Source organism: Dermochelys coriacea, chromosome 1, assembly GCF_009764565.3.
Source record: "Dermochelys coriacea isolate rDerCor1 chromosome 1, rDerCor1.pri.v4, whole genome shotgun sequence".
NCBI lineage: Eukaryota > Metazoa > Chordata > Testudines > Dermochelyidae > Dermochelys > Dermochelys coriacea.
Genome location: NC_050068.2, coordinates 235209205 through 235229080, shown reverse-complemented (window position 1 = coordinate 235229080; position 19876 = coordinate 235209205). Strand labels below are relative to the sequence as shown.

Below are 19876 nucleotides of genomic sequence, written 5' to 3'. Positions count from 1 at the left end.
GCAAGAATTCAAGCAGCTGCAGAAGACCTCTTTGTCTTTTCCTAAAGATAATTCAGATAACCAGAATGCACACCCGGAGGAAGGTCAGTATCACAGAAGAAACAATATACAGATACTAATTTGAAACCCTCCTTGAGGGTGCAAGCATAGCAGAAGTAGAATATATTTGTATTATTTGTTTCAAAGCAAATAAAATATGTGGGGGCAGATCATCTGTTTCCGCAAGTTAGCATAGCTCCATTAAGTCAGTGAAGCTATGAAAACTTATACCAGCTGAGGATCTAACCTATGGGCTCCAAACCAGCAAATAGAGTTGACCAGACTTAAGCCCGCTGGAATCACCAGGACACTGTGCTAATAATGTGGACAGTCCGATAAAGGCCATACATCTTATCACAGTAAAAACAGGAAAAAAAAAAAAAAAGTTCTTTCGTTATCCTTATTTGAATGTCTGAGAGAATATGAAAGGGATAATCCTGAGATGGTAGGGGAATTGACTAAGACCACCTTGTTTCCAGCTTTAACTTTTGATCTTATATAGATGATTCCTATTAGAATTTTATAAAAATGTAAGAATGGTCATACTAAATCAAACCAGTGGTCCATCTAGCCCAGCATCCTGTCTTCTGACAGTGGTTAGATGTTTCAGAGGGAGTGAACAGAACAGGGCAATTAGGGAGTGATCCATCCTGACATCCAGTCCCAGCTTCTGGTAATCAGTGGTTTAGTGACACCCAGAGCATGGGGTTGCATCCCTGACCATTTTGGCTAATAGCTATTGATGGACCTATCCTCCATGAATTTACCTAATTATTTTTTAATCCAATTATACTTTTTGCCTTCACAGCATCCCCTGGCAATGGGTACCACAGATTGAGGGTGTCTGATGTGTGAAGAAGTACTTGCTTATGTTTCTTTTAAAACTGCTGCCTATTAATTTCATTGGGAGACCCCTTGTTCTTGTGTTATGCGGAGGAGTAAATAACATTTCCTTTGTCACTTTCTCCACACCAGTCATGATTTCATAGACCTCTATCATATCCCCCCTGAGCCTTCTGTTTTCTGAGCTGAACAGTTCCAGTCTTTTTAATATATCCTTATGTGGAAGCTGTTTCATACATTTTCAATCATTTTTGTTGCCCTTCTCTGTACCTTTTCTAATTGTATTATATCTTTTTTGAGATGGAGTGACCAGAACTGTATGCAGTATTCAGTATGTGGACATACCATAGATTTATATAGTGGCATTATGATATTTGCTACCTTACTATCTTCCCCTTTCCTAATGGTTCTTAACGTTCTGTTAACCTTTTTTGGCTGTTGTGGCACATTAAGTGGATGTTTTCAGAGAGAGATCCATGATGACTCCAAGAGCTCCTTCTTGAGGGTAATAGCTAATTTAAAACCCATCATTTTATATGTATAATTGGGATTGTGTTTTCCAATGTGCATTACTTTGCACTTATCGACATTGAATTACATCTGCCATTTTGTTTCCCAGTCACCCAGTTTTGTGAGATTGCTTCGTAACTGTTCAGTCAGCTTTGGACTTAATTATCTTGAGTAATTTTGTATCATCAGCAAACCTTGCTACCACACTGTTTACCCTGTTTTCTATATCATTTATGAATATGTTGAACAGCACAGGTTTCAATACAGATCCCTTTGGGACCCTGCTATTTACCACTTTCCAATATGAAAAATGATCAGTTTTTCCTACCCTTTGTTTCCTATCTTTCAACCAGTTACTGATCCACGAGAGCACCTTCTCTTTTATCCCATAAATGCTTAGTTTGCTTAACAGGCTTTGGTGTCAGATTTGGTTAAAAGCTTTCTGAAGTACACCATATCAGCTGGATTACCCTTTTCCACATTTCTTGACACCCTCAAAGAATTTTAATAGATTGATGAGGCATGATTTTCCTTTTGCCATATTGACTCTTCCCCAACATATGTTAATCTATGTGTCTAATAATTCTGTTCTTTGCTATAGTTTCAAACAATTTGTCTGGCATTCCATTAACTATCTTCCACTTATCTGGTACAGAGGCTGATTTATGCTGTAGGTGACAGTTAGTAGTTCTGGAATTTCATGTTTGAGTTCCTTCAGAACTCTTGGGTGAATACCATCTAGTCCTGACTTGTTACTGTTTAATTTATCAATTTGTTCCAAAATCTCCTCTGTTGAAACCTCAGTCTGGGACAGTTCCTCAGATTTGTCACCTAAAAAGAATGGCTCAGATGTGAGACTCTCCCTCTTATCCTCTGCAGTGAAGACCAATACAAAGAATTAATTTAGCTTCTCTGCAATTGCCTTGTCTTCCTTGATTGTCTAGTGAGCACACTGATTGATTGTTTTTGATATACTTTTAAAAAATTGCTGTTAATTTTTGTGTCCTTCGAAGTTGTTCTTCAAATTATTTTTTGGGCACCTAATTATACTTGTACACTTTACTTGCCAGAGTTTATGCTCCTTTTCTGTTTTCCTCAGTAGGATTTGACTTCAATTTATAAAGGATGCCTTTTTGCCTCTAACATCTCTTTTACTCTGTTGTTTAGCCATGGTAGCATTTTTTCCCCCTCTAACGGTTTTTTTTTAATTTGACATTTATTTTGAGCCTCTATTACGGTATTTTTAAATCGTTTCAATGCAGCTTGCAGGTCTTTCACTCTTGTGACTGTTCCGTCTAATTTCCATTCAATTACTTCCTCATTTTTGGGTAGTTCCCCTCTGTGAAGTTAAATGCTGTTGTGGTGGATTTCTTTGGTATTTTCCCCTCTAGAAGGATGTTAAATTTAATTACATTATGGTTGTTAACAACAAGTGGTTCAGCTATATTCACCTTTTGGACCAGATCCTGTGCTCCTCCTTAGGACCGAATCAAGTATTGCCTCTTCCTTTGTGGGTTCCAGGACTAGCTGCTCCAAGAAACAATCATTAATGGTGTCTAAAAATGTTATCTCTGTACCCTGTCCTGAGGTGACATGTTCCCAGTCAATCTGGGGAGAGTTGAAATCCTTCATTTTTATTGGGTTTTCTGTTCTTGTAGCCACTCTAATTTCCCTGAGCATTTCACAGTGACTGTCACCATACTGGTCAGGTGGTCCTGACCAATAAGGTAGGTTGTTCGCAAGTAATTATTATTCTGTGTGTATTTCATGTCTTATTAAAATAATAACATGCATTGGTTGTGTTCTCAGGTTAGAATTTTCACTTTTTCAGAGCTGTGGCCTGTATATATGGAATTAACCAATGGGAAGATATATGGCTGTGATTTCATTGTCAGTGCAACTGGAGTTGTGCCAAATGTTAAGCCATTTCTTGATGGTAATAATGTAAGGGTCATTATTAAATATAACTACTGACTTTCTTCTTTTTAAATTAAAGTTGGTTTTAACTTCAAAACAAAAGAAAATATACTTTGGTAGCTATTTTATGTTACATTTCCTAAGATAAAATGTTGAAAGGTAAGGATTTTGCATGTTGCAAACAAATTTTAAAATGAAGTAAATGCTATGAAATTGACTACACTAGAAATTCCTAATATAGTAAAAAATGAATTTCTGTAGAGTTATGGGCTCTTATAATTGGACCAAATCAATATCAAAGCTGGTCTAAAAATTCTCAAATTTTAATGTCATAGTTGCATGTTGAGATCATGCTGCTTCCCATACTTATATCTATGTTAAGAGTGTTTTTTGTTTTTTCATGTTTTACGGTATTGGTAAAACACCAGTCCCTGAGCAAAACATACAGCTGATATTACAAAAGCATCTTTGTTTCTTACCTAGTGTTCACTATTGAGGTATGAAATGTAAATTGTGAATTACTGCTACATGCTGACTTGCTTGTGAAGTCACTCGTACTCCTTTGTTACATCCCTATGGGATATCAATAAATTAAAAAAAAAAAAAAAAAAAAGAACCCTTGCAAAGCTACGCCATGTACTAAAAACAAAACTTCATGCTCCCTGGGGTTCTGTGCTATCTGTAACACCAAGGAATTAATGTATGCTGATGTGTTACAATGGAGTGTAATCTGGCTGACTTCCACTTCAGGCGATCTTAAGTTAAAATAAGTTTAGAATCATAGAAGTACCAATGACCGTCTTACCAATGCTACATATGGATTTTAGAGTTAGCTCACTTTAAAAGAAAAATATGTGCAGATCACTTGTAAAACACAGCACTGATCTCCATTTTAAACTGTGTTCTAATAGTTTTTATGTAAATATGAACAGCACATATTAACGTGCTCTCTGTGGGACTACAATTTAAAACTACTGTGAAAATTAAGTTAATATTGAATATTCCTAGCTGCTTATTAAACAGATATTCAAACAGAGCACATTACATCTGTAGTCTATACTGATTGCCTGTTTTGGATTGAATTTGAAGTGTTGGATTTTGACCTATAGGTATAAATTCCTGAATAATATGGAGCCTTTCTGTGTGAGAAACTGCCATTGGGTGATTTGGGGAAAAGGGACAAGATGTCTGCTGATGATCAAGCAAAAGGAGGTGGCAGGGAAGTAGAAAGAGAAGAGCATGAGGAAGGCTGGAACAAGATTACAGAAGGCTTTTAAAAATCATAGTCAACAATTTGAACTGGATTCTGAAATGAATGCGGAGCCACAGAAATAGTTTGAGGATGGGGGTGGTGTGATAGCCCTTCTTTGTATGTGTAAAAAGGTGGGAAGCAGCATGCTGAACATGATTGATTGTGGTGAAGCTGCAGAAAAGGGAGCTGCCATTGCCAATAGCATCAGGTTTTTGATATTGGGCCAGATTAAATTAATTTAGTCGGTAAATTTACAGAAGGGATTAATTTAATCCATTATATCCAAATGGGATGCTGCTGTACATAAACTAAATAAAATAAATGAGATTGCAGCAGAATAGTGTGGATGTATTCAGGAATGAAGGCTGACTTGTAGTACAGGGTAGGAAAAGAATAAGCAGCCTCTAAAAGAAGAAGCCACACCACATGTTTTAACTAATTTATTTTTGCCATTTTGAGTGTCTCTATGTTTGAATGATACAATCGAGTGGTATTGAGAAATTACATTTAGCTCTTGCATATAATATGGAGAAGTGTTTTATTAGCTCAGCCAAAGATGTTTAACTAGGACATACATAGATAGTTGGAAAAGCTGCTTTAATGTGACCTGCCTCTGGGAACCTATTTTCTTCAACTAAAATGAATGAGTTTTCTGTTTTAACAAGACAGTTTCAATTGTACAAGCTGCTTTGTGATGATGGTTTCTTCTCCTGACAATTATAGGGAGTCATATTAGAAGCAGGGCTAAAGGTCACAAATCTGACTAGTTGGCTGTCAATTAATCGCAGTAACTCATGTGATTAACAAAAAAATTAATCACGATTAAAAAATTTAATCACAATTAATTGCACTTATAACAGAATACCAATTGAAAAAAATATTTGTGGATGTTTTTCTACATTTTCAATATTGATTTCAATTACAACACAGAATACAAAGTGCACAGTTGCTCACTTTATATTATTATTTTTGATTACAAGTATTTGCAAAAATTTGCAAAAATAATCTGTAAAAATGGTAAAAGAAATAGTATTTTTAAATGACCTCATACAAGTACTGAAGTGCAATCTCTTTATCGTGAAAGTTTAACTTACAAATGCAGATTTTTTTGGTTACATAACTGCACTCAAAAACAAAACAGTGTAAAACTTTAGAGCCTACAAGTCCATTCAGTCCTACTTCTTATTCTGCCAATCGCAGACAAACCAGTTTGTTTATATTGATGGGAGATATTGCTGCCTGCTTCTTATTTACAATGTCACCTGAAAGTGAGAACAGGCATTTGCATGGCACTTTTGTAGCCGGCATTGCAAGGCTGCAATACCTGCCATATATACTAAACATTCATATGCCCCTTCATGCTTCGACCACCATTCCAGAGGACATGCTTCCATGCTGATGATGCTCATTAAAAAAATAATGCATCAATTAAATTTGACTGTACTCCTGGGTGGGGGGCGAGGGGAGAATTGTATGTCTTATGCTCTTTTTTGCCTGCATTCTGCATATATTTCATGTTACAGCCATCTCGGATGATGACCCAGCACATGTTCATTTAAGAACACTTTCACAGCAGATTTGACAAAATGCAAAGAAGATACCGATGTGAGATTTCTAAAAATAGCTACAGCACTCGACCTAAGATTTAAGAATATGAAGTGCTGTCCAAAATTTGAGAGGGACGAGGTGTGGAGCATGCTTTTAGAAGTCTTAAAAGAGCAACACTTGGATGCGGAAACTACAGAACCCAAACCACCAAAAAAGAAAATCAACGTTCTGTTGGTGACATCTGACTCAGATGATGAAAATGAACATGCATCAGTCCACACTGCTTTGAATCGTTATCAGGCAGAATCCATCATCAGCATGGAAGCATGTCCTCTGGAATGGTGCTAGAAGCATGAAGGGACATATGAATCTTTAGCACATCTGGCTCGTAAATATCTTGCAACGCCAGCTACAACTGTGCAATGCGAACGCCTGTTTTCATTTTCAGGTGACATTGTAAGCAAGAAGCGGGCAGCATTATCTCCTGCAAATTGTAACCAACCTTGTTTGTGTGAGTAATTGGCTGATCAAGAAGTAGGACTGAGTGGACTTGTAGGCTCTAAAGTTTTACATTGTTTTATTTTTGAATGCAGGTTTTTTTACATAATTCTACATTTGTAAGTTCATCTTTCATGATAAAGAGATTGCATTACAGTACTTGTATGAGGTGAATTATAAAATACATTTTTTTGTTTTCTACAATGCAAATACTTGCAATCAAAAATAATAATATAAAGTGAGCACTGTGCACTTTGCATTCTGTGTTGTAATTGAAATTATTATATTTGAAAATGTAAACATCCAAAAATATTTAAAATGGTATTCTATTGTTTAACAGTGCTATTAATCGCACGATTAATTGTGATTAATTTTTTTTAATCGCTTGACAGCCCTACTAACAACCTTGGCCTGTATTGCCCAATAGTAGCCAGGGAACTGCTCTGTTGGATAAGAGATATCAATGTGGTTTTAAAATGTCACATTTTGGTTGAATGGAGTTGCTTAATGTGGCAGAGACATGTGGCATGATGGAAAGCTTTAAGACAAATACTATGCAAATGAGATGGGCACTTAACCAGGATGAATTTAAATCTCCTGGAGCATTCCAATTAAATGGCTTTTGATAGGTAGTTTTTTCTTCAGTACTGATCCATACAAATACTTAGTTTGCTTTAGGTGAAGATGGCGGTCTGAAAGTGGATAAACATATGCACTCTTCAGTAGCAGATATCTATGCAGCAGGGGATATCTGCACTGCATCGTGGGAACCTAGTCCAGTGTGGCAGCAGGTGAATAAATTTATATGTGCTCTATTTAGCCTTTGGATTAGCACAGTATTTTTGTACATCTAATGTATGTACATATGAGGTTAATTCAAGTAGTAAACCTCAATAGAGTGTGATGATTCTACCTGATACCAGCGCACCTATAGTTTGTTTCTGAAGACCAAGTCACTCCTCATCTCTAGATGAGTGAGGCTACTGAGTATATACAATATGTGAACTGATATGTTCATTACACATAGCATGTCTATTAAACTTGTGGTTTTTTTTTTTAGATGAGGCTTTGGACCCAAGCTAGGCAAATGGGATGGTATGCAGCAAAGTGCATGGTAGCAGATTCTTTAGGGGAATGTATTGACATGGACTTCAGTTTTGAACTCTTTGCTCATGTTACAAAATTTTTCAATTATAAGGTAAGTAAACTAATTCTAACAGTTAGTTTAAAAGCACTGATTAGTTGGTATTGGCATCTGTTGATTTGATCAAACCATCATGCCACTCAAACGATTTCTTAGTTGGCTAATATTGACAGACACTGATTGTATACTGTATATAACATTCTGTTAATGTTTCATTCATTGTTTTTGTATTGATGCTAACCTTGAAGGCTAAACACTAGAACTGAATAGAGCACCTACAAACACAACTCAGCTTATGTCAATGAACTTATCCTCCATCTTTGACACACATTCCTAGCTATATCCTTATGGTGCATTTTGTGGTTATATTCACTACAAACTCAACATGGTTTATTAAATGCTTTGCATCTCAACGTATGATTACGCCTAAGCCCAACTCTTCAAATCAGTTGTGTTCCAATGGCAGCTTTTTAAAGTAGATTGTCACCTATGATCTCTGTGTCAAAATGATAGTCTTTGTGTTGTGGAAAAATACCACGGAGATGAGATTTAGATCACCAAACTTGTTTAATCTGAGATCGAAAAGAGAAGCAAATTCAGTTTTCCAAAGGTGATTAAATCTATCTTATTTTGTCATCTGGTTCATAAACCCCCATTTTGTAACTTCTGTGAAATCATTCTACTATAAAATATACACACTGCAGTTCCCACTGTGGTCAAATCTTAAAGTGCTTTTTAAAGATAAGTAATTTATTGCTTTTACGGAGAAGGAAATTAAATCACAGGGTGATAGCAGACTGCCCCAAGGTGATATAGCGATGTGGTGTCAGAGTGAGGAATAGAACCCAGGTCTCTTGACACGCAGTTCTCTGCTCCAGATCATGTTGTCTGTAAGCTAGTGAGTTGTTTGCACACATCTGAGGGTAGAATTTCCCATTAACATAAACCCTTTTTGAAGTTTGCAGCAAAGAGAAGATTCTGAATCATTGTGTTCATCTTGTAATATCTTAATTTTTCTCCCCGTCTTTAGGTGGTGCTTTTGGGAAAGTACAATGCTCAGGGTTTGGATTTAGACTGTGAACTAATGTTGAGGTGTACCAAAGGGCAAGAATATGTCAAAGTGGTGATGCAGAATGGACGAATGATGGGAGCTGTATTGATTGGTGAAACAGATTTAGAAGAAACCTTTGAAAACTTGATTTTAAATCAGATGGACCTTTCAGCATATGGGGAAGATCTCCTAAATCCAAATGTTGACATAGAGGATTATTTTGACTGAAACAAAAACATTGCTTTCCATGATTTTATTTAGAGTTTGAACTTTCAGTGCTGTGGTTTATATAACAGTTTACTCAGAATTTACAGAGTAAATTAACCAAGTAACCAGGTGTAATTACAATTCTGGAGTGAAGATATAGTGCTGGTGCTGCCAGGCAGTTGGGTGGTGGGAGATACGTGCTGAAATGGAGCAGCACAAAAAATTCTTTGGCATATAGGGCAAAGTGTACATAAGTCTATGATAAATCAGATTGGGAGTCATTGTTCCTTTTTTAAAACAGGAATTTTTCACATTTTAGTAATATAGTACTTGAAAACCTTGAACTGTGGCAACCAGATTGGAATTCTATATTGTTTAACAACTGGCTTGTCCTTCCTTGTCATTTTTAACCTAGTGTGTTGGGAGTACTGCACTGGTTTGTCCTAGAAGTGCCGCCTAGCAATTTGGGGCTGGTAGAGCACAAAGGCACTTAAAGAAAGGGGTAGCGGTCACACTGCATTTTCAGTATCACCGGCAGGAAGACTTGCATTAACAGGATCCCCTGGAGGAGCCTTACTCTTGGAAACTGCCACATCATGTCAGTTTGGGCATTATACAGATTTTCATCAGGCCATTCCCAAAGGGGAAGTCCAGGGCACGCACCAAGTTCTTTGTGGCCCCTTGTGTCCAAATGTGTGTGCAAGCTCATCCTAAGTAACTGACCCTGGCATTTAAAAAAGACACTTTTAAAACGGGCTCATTTTTGCTATGACTTTTTTGCTCCCTCAGACTTATTTGCACTTTGTTTCCAGGGAGGAGTTTGTGGAGGTATTAAAGCCTAAAACTTGTATTGTGGCAAGTGCCAATGGAATATTTAATTTTGAGCTGCAAAATAATTTTTTTTTATTTCTGCCACTAAAATAAATTTACAATAATAATCTAGCACCTAGTATGTTGGAAGTTATATAAGTGGCATGTTATAAATGGTGATGGTACAAACCAATTCAAATCTCAAGCATTTCCTGCAGATAGCTTTCAGTATCTGTTAACCCTTGAAAATAAGTGCTCAAAGGAGCCAAAAACTTTAAAGCCATTCCTAAATATCTTCTCTGTATTCTATAGTGCAAGCTACAGCAATGAGATATTTTAATATAAAAGAGCCAAGTATTAATTTCCAAAGCAATATTTTTTTCTTTTTAAAATTACACTAACAGTACAGTGCACGCCACTGAATCAGGATGGCCATTTTCATCGAAACTTCTTCCAGAAAATCCCTTTAGCCTAATTATGTAGTATTCATTGCTGTTCATAAACAAGCAGGAGTGAATTAATTCCACTTTAAAGGGAAGCTTTCAGTTAAGTGGTGTTTAATCCTTTAGGAAATTTTAAGCTTTAGTCTTAACACACACTGAAATTACTACAAGAAACAATAAAGATCAATCAAAACAAGTAGTTTTTATGCAGTACAAAACGATTTTGGTATCTGTGGATATTGCTGAAAAAAAAAAGTCTTAAATGTAACAGTCTAATTTTCCATTTATTGTCAAAACTATACTAGGGCTCAGAGCCAAAAATATTGAAACAAGGAAGTTCAGCATTATTACAGACTCTCCATCACTGACACCTGCTGTTCAGAGAAAGGGGGGGAAGGGAAGCATGACTGTAAGAGATAAGGATGAAACTTTACCTTTTCTGTGAGGAACTTGGCTTATTTATCATGAAGCACTAGCCTACAAGCATATCAGCTGTGACCACCCTCCCTGGCCCCAGCCAAATCAGCAGCAGATAAATGGTGTTTTAACCACCTGGAAAAGCTGTTAGATAAATGCAGCATGTAAGAATTTTGAAAATTTGAGAACTAACCTTACAGGTGCCTAAATATAGCTTTATTGTAGGTACTTGGTTTTTTTTTTTTTTTTTTTTTTAAATCTTGACAAATGCATATTTATGTAGGTGATTTACCAGAGCATCATGTCTGCACCTATTAAATCTACATTTAAGGATGTGAAGTCACTCGCTTATTAAATTCACCTATAAAATTTTTTTTCTTTTGGTGAAGGGGAGGGGAGGTTGTACTGCAGAAGAAAAGAGAAGATTTTCTTTGGTGGTATGGACTGTTAATATAGATCCATATGAAGGTTTGGTAAGGGAAGCAAACGATAGTTAAGGTGATCAAAGCCACACTTTGGAAAGCAGCCTTTTTTCATAATCATCATGTAATGCCTCAGACCATGCTCCAGCATTCTGGTATGATGTGTTACCTGCCTACTGTTTCTGTGCAGCAATTGTTATTTATTTAAAAAATAGCAATTGTTATTTAAAAAAATGTGGACTCCACACTTCAAAGAAGTCAATGACAAAAAAACACTGATTTCAGTGTTTGAAGGATGAGGCCCTGGGGTAAAAGTATGTATGGCAGGAGAAGGTAGTGATATTCTAAGCTCTGCCCACACAAGTACCATTAACAGGAGTTCAGAATATAGTTAAGTCCCTTTGTGGGGGTTGAATATACCAAGTCCATCAGTTCTACTGGGCTTCACAAGGTTAGCTTCCCCTGGTTGAGGTTTGTGTGACCTGCTTGGTTCTTTGGGTGTTCAGATCTGCTAGAGCTCTTTACGTTTGGGGAAGAAAGTGGTGGTACTCTCTCCCACCCACTCATTTAGTAGGGCTAAAAAAAGCCACTGTTCCCAATCGATTGGTCATTCAGGGGTAAGAGGAAAAACCATATTATAAAGATCTTCACAGTTAAATGTAAACACTTAAAGTATTATCATTAAGCATGTGATTAGCATCCATTCAAATGAGGCAGGTCACACCTCTGAGCTATTGTTTCAGGTTCTACGAACAGATATCAGTGCAACAGCTAGCTTTGGAAAAAGTGACCCAAATGTACTTCTCACTAACCCTACCATGGAACCTTACAAAGGAAAGCTTGTGGAGAACAACTGCTGTAGCATGAAAGAGGGGCCTGATATTCCAGCAGAGGTCCAGTCCCACCAACCTCATCCTGGGAAAACGCATTAACAGCCAGAATTTTCCCAGATTAAAACTTGCAGAGTTTAGCCAAACCCTAAAAATATTAGCTGTTTTCTTTCCTAGGATAAAAGATGGCTAAACAATTTCTTTGAGATTTTGCCGATGGGGCTTGTACACATTTCTAGCCTTCATAATTAATTTGCATGAAGTTGGCCAAAAGACTTGGCTAAATGCTAGTTTTATAAATTTCACAAAATGCACCAAAATTTCTGATTAACAGACCAATATCCATTTTTAAAGCCATCCATGCCAAAGTAACAGTTTGTGTGTTTAAAAAATAGCTGCAAGTCAGGATATCTGACATAAGAAATAGCATAACTATTACAGCTGCTCTTGCTGTGGTACACCAAACTTCTAAGGTACCTAGTAGCACACCATGTGTACCACACCTGTGGCAAGCACTGAAGGCACTTCAACTTTTAGGCACTTAGACCAAATGGGTCCCAACTACTACTCATACACATGGCTAAAGGAAGGGACATTTTACTAGGGCTGGCCAAAAGGGGAAGGTTGCAAATACTCTAACAACAGTGGCTTAGACAGTTGCAATTTAAGGTGGAACAACAGTGGTTCCTATAGTTGGGCTTGGTGAGGGGAGGGCTGTGGGTGCTAGGGTTCCTCAAGACTGGTATCTAGGTGCCTCTCCACTCCAATCTCAGCTAGAGGCAAATAGGAGTTTTCAGGTTTTAAGGCCAGGATAGGTTAGTGGAGTGTATTATTGAGGCTCCTCTGCAATTGCTTCCTGCCCAGTCTCTGGTGCTTGCCCACAGGTTCTGCACTACCTGATCTGGTTGCAACATCTACTACTCACAACCAGTTCATGCACAGTATGAGCTCTACCTATGACTCCCCTGCTACTCCAAATTTATCATGCAGCCACCACTCCTCCAAAGCAAGATTTGCTGGGTCAGGTTCTTCCATAGAGTTGCTGCTTCCTCCCACTATGGACCAGGGGAATGGGATGACATCAATCATAGATGGTCAGGGGCAAGGGAACTGATGGGAATGGTAGTTTCCTGCTTAGCCCATTTAAACAAAGCATTTTATGAGACTCCTACATGTTAAACAGTAAGTCAGATACGATTTGCAAGTTAGAGATAATGGCACAGAATGAGACAGATGCCAGGGAGAGGGGAAGGGAACAAGATTCATCTTAAATTGAAGAAAATCTAGAACTTCCTGTGGCCAGAACTCTGATTTACTCATTTGCCACTATTGTAGCCATTGTTCTTCTATATCAAGCATATATAGTTAAAATACACTATTCAGAAACACAAAACAAAGTACAGCAATTGTTTCAAGCTACAACATTTTGAAGCAAAATAGTGAGCTTTCAAAGAAATACAATGCCCAGTTCTGTAACACAGTGCAAAAAGTCAGTACAATCACTTCTATGAAAATATTTCCTGTTTAAGTGCACATGTGCAGGTAAGAATGTCAGTGTGCAACCAGGTGCCTACAGGCCACTTACATAAATTTGTCTACATTTAATAAAAACCATAACATTTGTATTCGTATCTTTGAGATTAAAAATTGCTTGACATTTGAGCTTGCTAGCATAAAAGCCTGGCAGTTATCATCCTGCAGTTATAACAAAAGAAGGGTGGACCAGGACTGCTATTAGGTCGTAAGCCATATGTGATGTAGAATTGGGTACCTATTCCATAGTCACTTCAATTCTGATCCACTGTGATTTGTTAATGTACAATACTAAAAAAATTCAACCCTAGACTTTCTGCAAGCTTATATGTGGGAAAAAAACACCAGGATAGATTTATAGCAAAAAACAAGAGTAATGGTTTGGCGGGGATCTCTCAAACACTCCATTTTCCACTCATATTCCCTTCTATCCCTTCTATGATGAAATCTCCCACCTCTTCAGCCTCAGGTCCTGTCAATGTTTATGTTCCCAATGGGAACAGAATTTGAAAACTGTTTTTGAATGCATTTCCAGCAAAACAGGCCAAAGACTATTCAAAATTAGTTTTGTTTGGAACAATATTTAAACTCACTTTCCAAATTCTATTCCAGGGCCAGTGTACATGGCATCATAGTCAAAAGCTAATACCAAAGCTACAAACTTTAGCTGTATGTGCTAAATTCCCTGCGCTTTCAGAATATTTATCAAGACCAGTTGTTGTCCTATCACCAACCTTCCCTATGATTTAATAGATCATTTTTCAGCATCATTTCTTTGTCCCAGTAATTATTACAGTTTTGATTAACTAGTTCGGCGCCACAAACACCACTTAGCACATTAAGGATGAACCTGCTATGGACAACCAATCCCAGAAACATAAGCCAGCACAACAATGCAGTCCTGAGGTTTCCTCACACCACCCCATTAAAGCGATTAATCTATTTGTGCAAGTTTTGTCCACTAAATTTCAGCGATCTGCATTTTTTCATGTCAATAGCATCACTTTAAGTAGCTGATATACAGATTGCCCACCAGGACAAAATTCAGCTAGTAAAAATGTAAATTTCTGTTTATATGGGATAAGAAAAATTTTAGGCATGGGCATGGGTCATATTTCAGATCCAGATCAGAACTTCACCAAAGTTCTAGGGGCTTGGGTCCATCTCTAATATACATATGTAAAAGATACACACACTTTAAAGCACATGAATGCATTTTGCCTTAGGCAGTAGGGGCAAGGATGAACCCCAACAAACCACTTTACAAAACCTGCAGTGGCCACATGGCATCCTGCTATCAAACAACATGCTTTTACTTGCACAGTGCTACTGAATATAAACAAGGCCATGTATATTCAGGATTTAGGAGTGACAGATAGAATTGTTACACATTAAGACAATTCTTTCTCAGATTGACTAACGCACACAGCTTGCCTGATAATCCTGATTGTTATTGTAGAGCTATTGGTAACCTTAGATCATCAACCCTTTGGATGCATATTTAAAGATAAAATAAAGTTTGACATGTTCCTTTGACTGTTTCAAGCTCTCAGGGTGTCACTGCAAACAAAAATGATAACGTTCAGCTACAGTGTGCCATCTCAAACTTCTCCTAAAATAAAATATTTCCAATCAGTTCAAAAATGATTTTACGTTCTCCTGTAGAAATTTGAATTTGAGGGACCAGATCTTTAGGTAGTGTAAATCCACACTGATTATTCCCTTGACATGTGGGACTATGCCAACTTGCCCCACCTGAGGATCTTGTCCAAGGTCTTTGTTAGTAAATTCTGTTCTTTTCTGTCTGCTAAAAACATTGATTTACTTCCTAGTTTCTGACAGATGAGCCAACAAAAGCTGCCTTATTTGCTATCATTATCTAAGCTGTTGTAAATAAGTATCAGCAGTATTTTACAAATAGGGATTGTTCAGTGGCTTGTGCTCTCTTTGCTGTCTACAAAAATAACAGGTGTGCATAAATGAATACATATGTATGTTTCTCAGAGACAAAGTGGTTAAGCTAAAAAATTAGGGTTGAGAGGTCATACTGCAGTAGATAAATTTAAGGTAGGCCATATTCTAGGCCTCAAACACTTAACAGTGCGAGTACTGGAAAACACATTTCCATAGCTACTCCATGAAGTACTGATGCACCAACAGATCATCAGAGAATAGTGCCCACATCCTAACACCGCACAGATTGGAGCAGAAGTATGTGTGTTCCTGTGAGACTTTAGGCCTAATTATTCATCAGTGAATGGCAAGTTTCTCATTGACTTCAATGGGAGCAGGATGAAGTCCAAGCTGAGGTATGTTGAACTAGTTCTATAATTTGTGTTTAAAGGTAATGACATGTTATTTTCTTGGTCAAATTCATTAGTGAAATTGTTGTTTGTACATTCACCAAATAATACAACATGAACTAAATGAAAGAAACATGCTCAAGGGCAAGGAAGGGGGGTTTTGTTTTTGTTTTAAATAAGGTGCTTTTGAAAAGCCCACGAGGGAATTTGGTGCCCAACTCCCATTGACTTTCAGTAGGAGTTGGGCACCTAATTTTTTCACATGCTTTAGAAAATACAACCGTTAAGCAAACATACCCTTTTCTAAAATTTAAACAGATCTTGGAAGGCTAATTTTTCCATCTTAACAACAAGCAGGAGAAATTTAAGATATGACCCCAATTTCTAAGAGATAATGTGATAAATATATTTGTTGTTGTGTATGTGAATATATACTGTTTAGTTTGCTTTTCCTATCATTGGAAGGAGTGTAGCTAGAGGGCATGATGAGGATGCTTTACGTTTACGAGTTTAAGTGAATTACTACAGTATATTTTACTACGACATTGTGTGCTTTGTAAAATAAAGAGGGTTTGAAAAAAAGCAATATATATTAAAATGATCTGCATGAGACATCAGACCCATATCATCAGATATAGACTGATTATTTTGATAACGCCAGATTTTTGTCTGCTTGTATGTTCAGAAATTGCATATATTTGTTTTTTGCCCAACCTTTCTGAGGAACGCACAAATCCTTTGCATTTAAAAGAAGCCATTAATAAAATACAAATTATACTTCTGCACCGAGTTCTCACAGAGAAGCGGAAATGGTAGGATCCTAGATATACTTTTCATTGTAAAATTCAGTCCAGGACTACCAGCTAGTCATCGTCTTCCTCAATCTTAAGCTTCTTTGTTTTAGGATTGTTCTCACAATGGCGCCGTTTCTGTGCTTTTGTCTTCTTTGCAGCAGAGTTCTGGATAGTCTCAGAAATGTCTTCTCGTACGTTTCCACCAGTCCCTCCAGAATTAGAAGACTGAGGAGATTTGACCTGTGGATCATAAACACAGCTCAATTAAGATAAAGACTCTCTTTCTCCTTCCTCAGTACATACTGAGAATGTACTATAATGATCAAGCTTTATTAAGGGTGATGCAGAGATGAGTTCTTTTTGTGGCCATTGTTCTACTCTTTTACAACAGCATCTATGAGATGTTCCTGTGGCATGTCCAAATTTCTTCAAAAGATAATGCTCATAGGGCAGCATTAACAATATATTATGCCCACAGTACCTGCTGCATTCAGAAGAATGATGCAGCTGAACCTGAAATACCCCTTTAAAGGCAGTAACATCTGTGACAAATACATAGACTATGTTGTTGCTACATCATATTAAGCTGCTGTATGTAAAATACTTGAGATTTTCAGTCTAGTCAACAGAGTTATTATTTCATCCATTCAAATGATCAATTCCTGCTAACGCTAAAGCCAACATGGCTGTTGAGCAACCAATTGCAGCCTCATTAGAGCTGATCAAGGGTCTGATTCTGTAAACTCTTGCTCACGTGGCACAGTTCTTACATGAGCAAAACGTGGCAGGATCTGTACCTATTTTAACTTTATGTCCAAATAGCTACAGAATGTAATTGGTCCCTAATTCTATGCAAGTGCCAATCTTGTTAATCTATATTTTAATTGGGGATAGAGAAGCAACTTGAAATAGCAGTTTCAGTTATATTTAATAGTGACTACAGCAACAATTATTTTAAATAAGTCTAAACACTGGTCCACATTCTTGTTACATAACAAGATGTTAATTCCTATTACCTCAACTAAAATTGATAGCATTGCTAATGATTTGCATAGGTAAAACTGGAAAGAATATGTTGCTATAGCTACATAACTTTCAACTTCTTATTGTCAAAAGGGTTTCATAGAATAGAATATCAGGGTTGGAAGGCACCTCAGAAGGTCATCTAGTCCAACCCCCTGCTCAAAGCAGGACCAATCCCCAATTTTTGCCCCAGATCCCTAAACAACCTCCTCAAGGATTGAACTCACAACTCAGGGTTTAGCAGGCCAATGCTCAAACCACTGAGCTATCCCTCCTCAACATCGCTATAATGCCTAATGTGGAATCTGTAACTTATGAGAGCCGTAAGAGACGGTTCACAATGACAATTGTAAGTCTTGTGGTTTAATATTTATATTACCTGGAATTATATTCTTGCTGAAATATGATTATAAATGCATTCATCACTCATGTTAATTCCACTGTATTACACACAGTGAGAAGGAGTAAATCCGCTCAGGTGAAATGTAAAGAGAACACAACACTTCTGAACTTTTTTTTAAAAATCAGTACTGAACTTAAAATGTGTAATTGGAAAGACTACTGCAAAAGGGTCAAAAGAAACATATTTAATGAGGTAGAGGAGGAATACACTGAGGAAAAAACATTCTTAATTTTACACATAGTAAACGGGCACTAACCAGCTGCGGTAAATACTAATGGAAAATAATCATATAAGTAGTCAATATATATATTACACACACACACGCACACGCACATACCTTGTCAACACTTTTTTTGTTTGATCTCCCGGGCACGGTGATAACATGTGCCTCATTTTTTAGCAGATCAGCTTTGGGTCCAATTTTCAAGTAGGATATTGTAGCAAATGCTGTGAAACTGAAGTCTTCTCTGCAAAAGTTAAGCTACAGTCAGAGGAAAAAACTGGAAACAGGAGCAGTGTGAGCAGAATAGATATGAGGGGGAAATGTGGAGACATTTAGGAACTGTTATGAATAGATGCCCCACTAATTCCTTGATCCTGTTGCACCTATGCAAGCAAATAATCACTGAATTAAAATGGCAGTTGGCAGGATTGGCTCTTGAAATAAGGTATTAAGTGCCACTTTATTTTGCTGACTTTTTGGCACTTCTCATTGGTCTAGTGGGATACAAATAATATGATATCTGGACACTAAGCGAGAAAAAAAAAATAAAAGAATGTTTTGACTCAGTCAACCTTCCTGTCCACTCAGGCTCATGAAGGTCAAATGTGTAAATCCTTTGTCATTTTTTGTTCATGATAGAAAGTTAGGATCATGAGATGTCAGAGTCCCATATATTCAGAGGTCCTTATGTTGAAAAGAAAGCAGCACATATACATGGAATCACAGGTTACAAAATGAAATCGGTGTCATTTTCGTTGTGTTTTCTTAAGTCTCACATGCCACAGTAAACCCCTAATGGTGCAATAGGTTCTGCACATGCAATCTTTTTTGCCCATCTCATCTCAATGCAGTCAAGGTGGTGCTGCACAAGTGCAACAGTCAGTTTGCCTCAGTGGCACTTGTTGCAGGATTGGGGACTATCATTACAAAATTTAGCATTTACTTCCCACCCCCACCCCCCAAAAAAAGAAGCAGCAGCTTTTTTAAGCTACAAAAGCAAAAGTATTACTTTAAGCCACAAATGTCTATTTTTTTAAAAAGTTTTTAACTTTTGTCTTAAAAATGTTATAGGGATTATTTTTCAAGAGTAAACAGAAAAATAATATTCTGTGCAAACTTTTTATAGTCAGGTTAGAAGCTTCTGAAATGAAGGAATTGCTAAAACATCCACTTCTGTGATATTATACCAAAACAGTACTGTTGCAGAGAAAATAGGTCAGTAAAAGATTTGGTATCCAGCATGCTGGAGGCATGGGGGAGCTGGTTAGTCAAAAATTCAAGTTAACTAAGAGTTATACTTACCAATGGAGGGAGAGAGTTTCGGTGCGGGGGGGTGGAAGGTCGGGCAGGGGGTTAGGGTGCCAGATCCGGGCAGTGCTCACCTCAGGTAGCTCCCCACAAGCAGCAACATGTCCCTTAGATCCTAGGTGGAGGTGTGGCCAGGCGGCTCTGCACACTGCCTCTGCCCGCAGGCATCGCCCCCAGAGCTCCCATTGGTTCCCAGCCAATGGGAGCTGCAGAGCCAGCATTTGGGGCGGGAGCAGTGCATGGAGCAGCGGGACAACCAGACACCTGGCAACCTATTGAGGATTTGTATTGGGAGATACCAGAAATGCTGGTTTCTAGAGCTTTCTGGTTGGTAAAGTGCCAGATAACACAACTTTTA

The 19876-nt window shown here is 37.6% G+C and overlaps 2 protein-coding genes across 7 annotated transcripts in view; one reads left to right on the top strand and one right to left on the bottom strand.

Moving 5' to 3' along the window:
* Window positions 1-6: 6 nt before the first annotated feature.
* PYROXD1 (pyridine nucleotide-disulphide oxidoreductase domain 1) lies at window positions 7-11018 on the top strand. Its single transcript, XM_043516683.1, has 5 exons — window positions 7-83; window positions 3224-3328; window positions 7286-7398; window positions 7668-7805; window positions 8782-11018. The coding sequence occupies exons 2-5, from the start codon at window positions 3241-3243 to the stop codon at window positions 9028-9030; spliced, it is 588 nt and encodes a 195-aa protein (XP_043372618.1). The 5' UTR covers window positions 7-83; window positions 3224-3240; the 3' UTR covers window positions 9031-11018.
* Window positions 11019-13221: 2203 nt separating this feature from the next.
* Window positions 13222-19876, bottom strand: part of RECQL (RecQ like helicase) — a 30247-nt gene continuing 23592 nt past the window's right edge. For all 6 annotated transcript variants that reach the window (XM_038391092.2, XM_038391101.2, XM_038391132.2 and 3 more), the window contains 2 exons: window positions 18325-18454; window positions 13222-16801 (listed from right to left, as the gene is read on the bottom strand). In XM_038391092.2, the coding sequence (XP_038247020.1) occupies window positions 16631-16801; window positions 18325-18454 (301 nt within the window). In that variant the 3' untranslated portion in view covers window positions 13222-16630. The remainder of the gene's footprint in view (window positions 16802-18324; window positions 18455-19876) is intronic.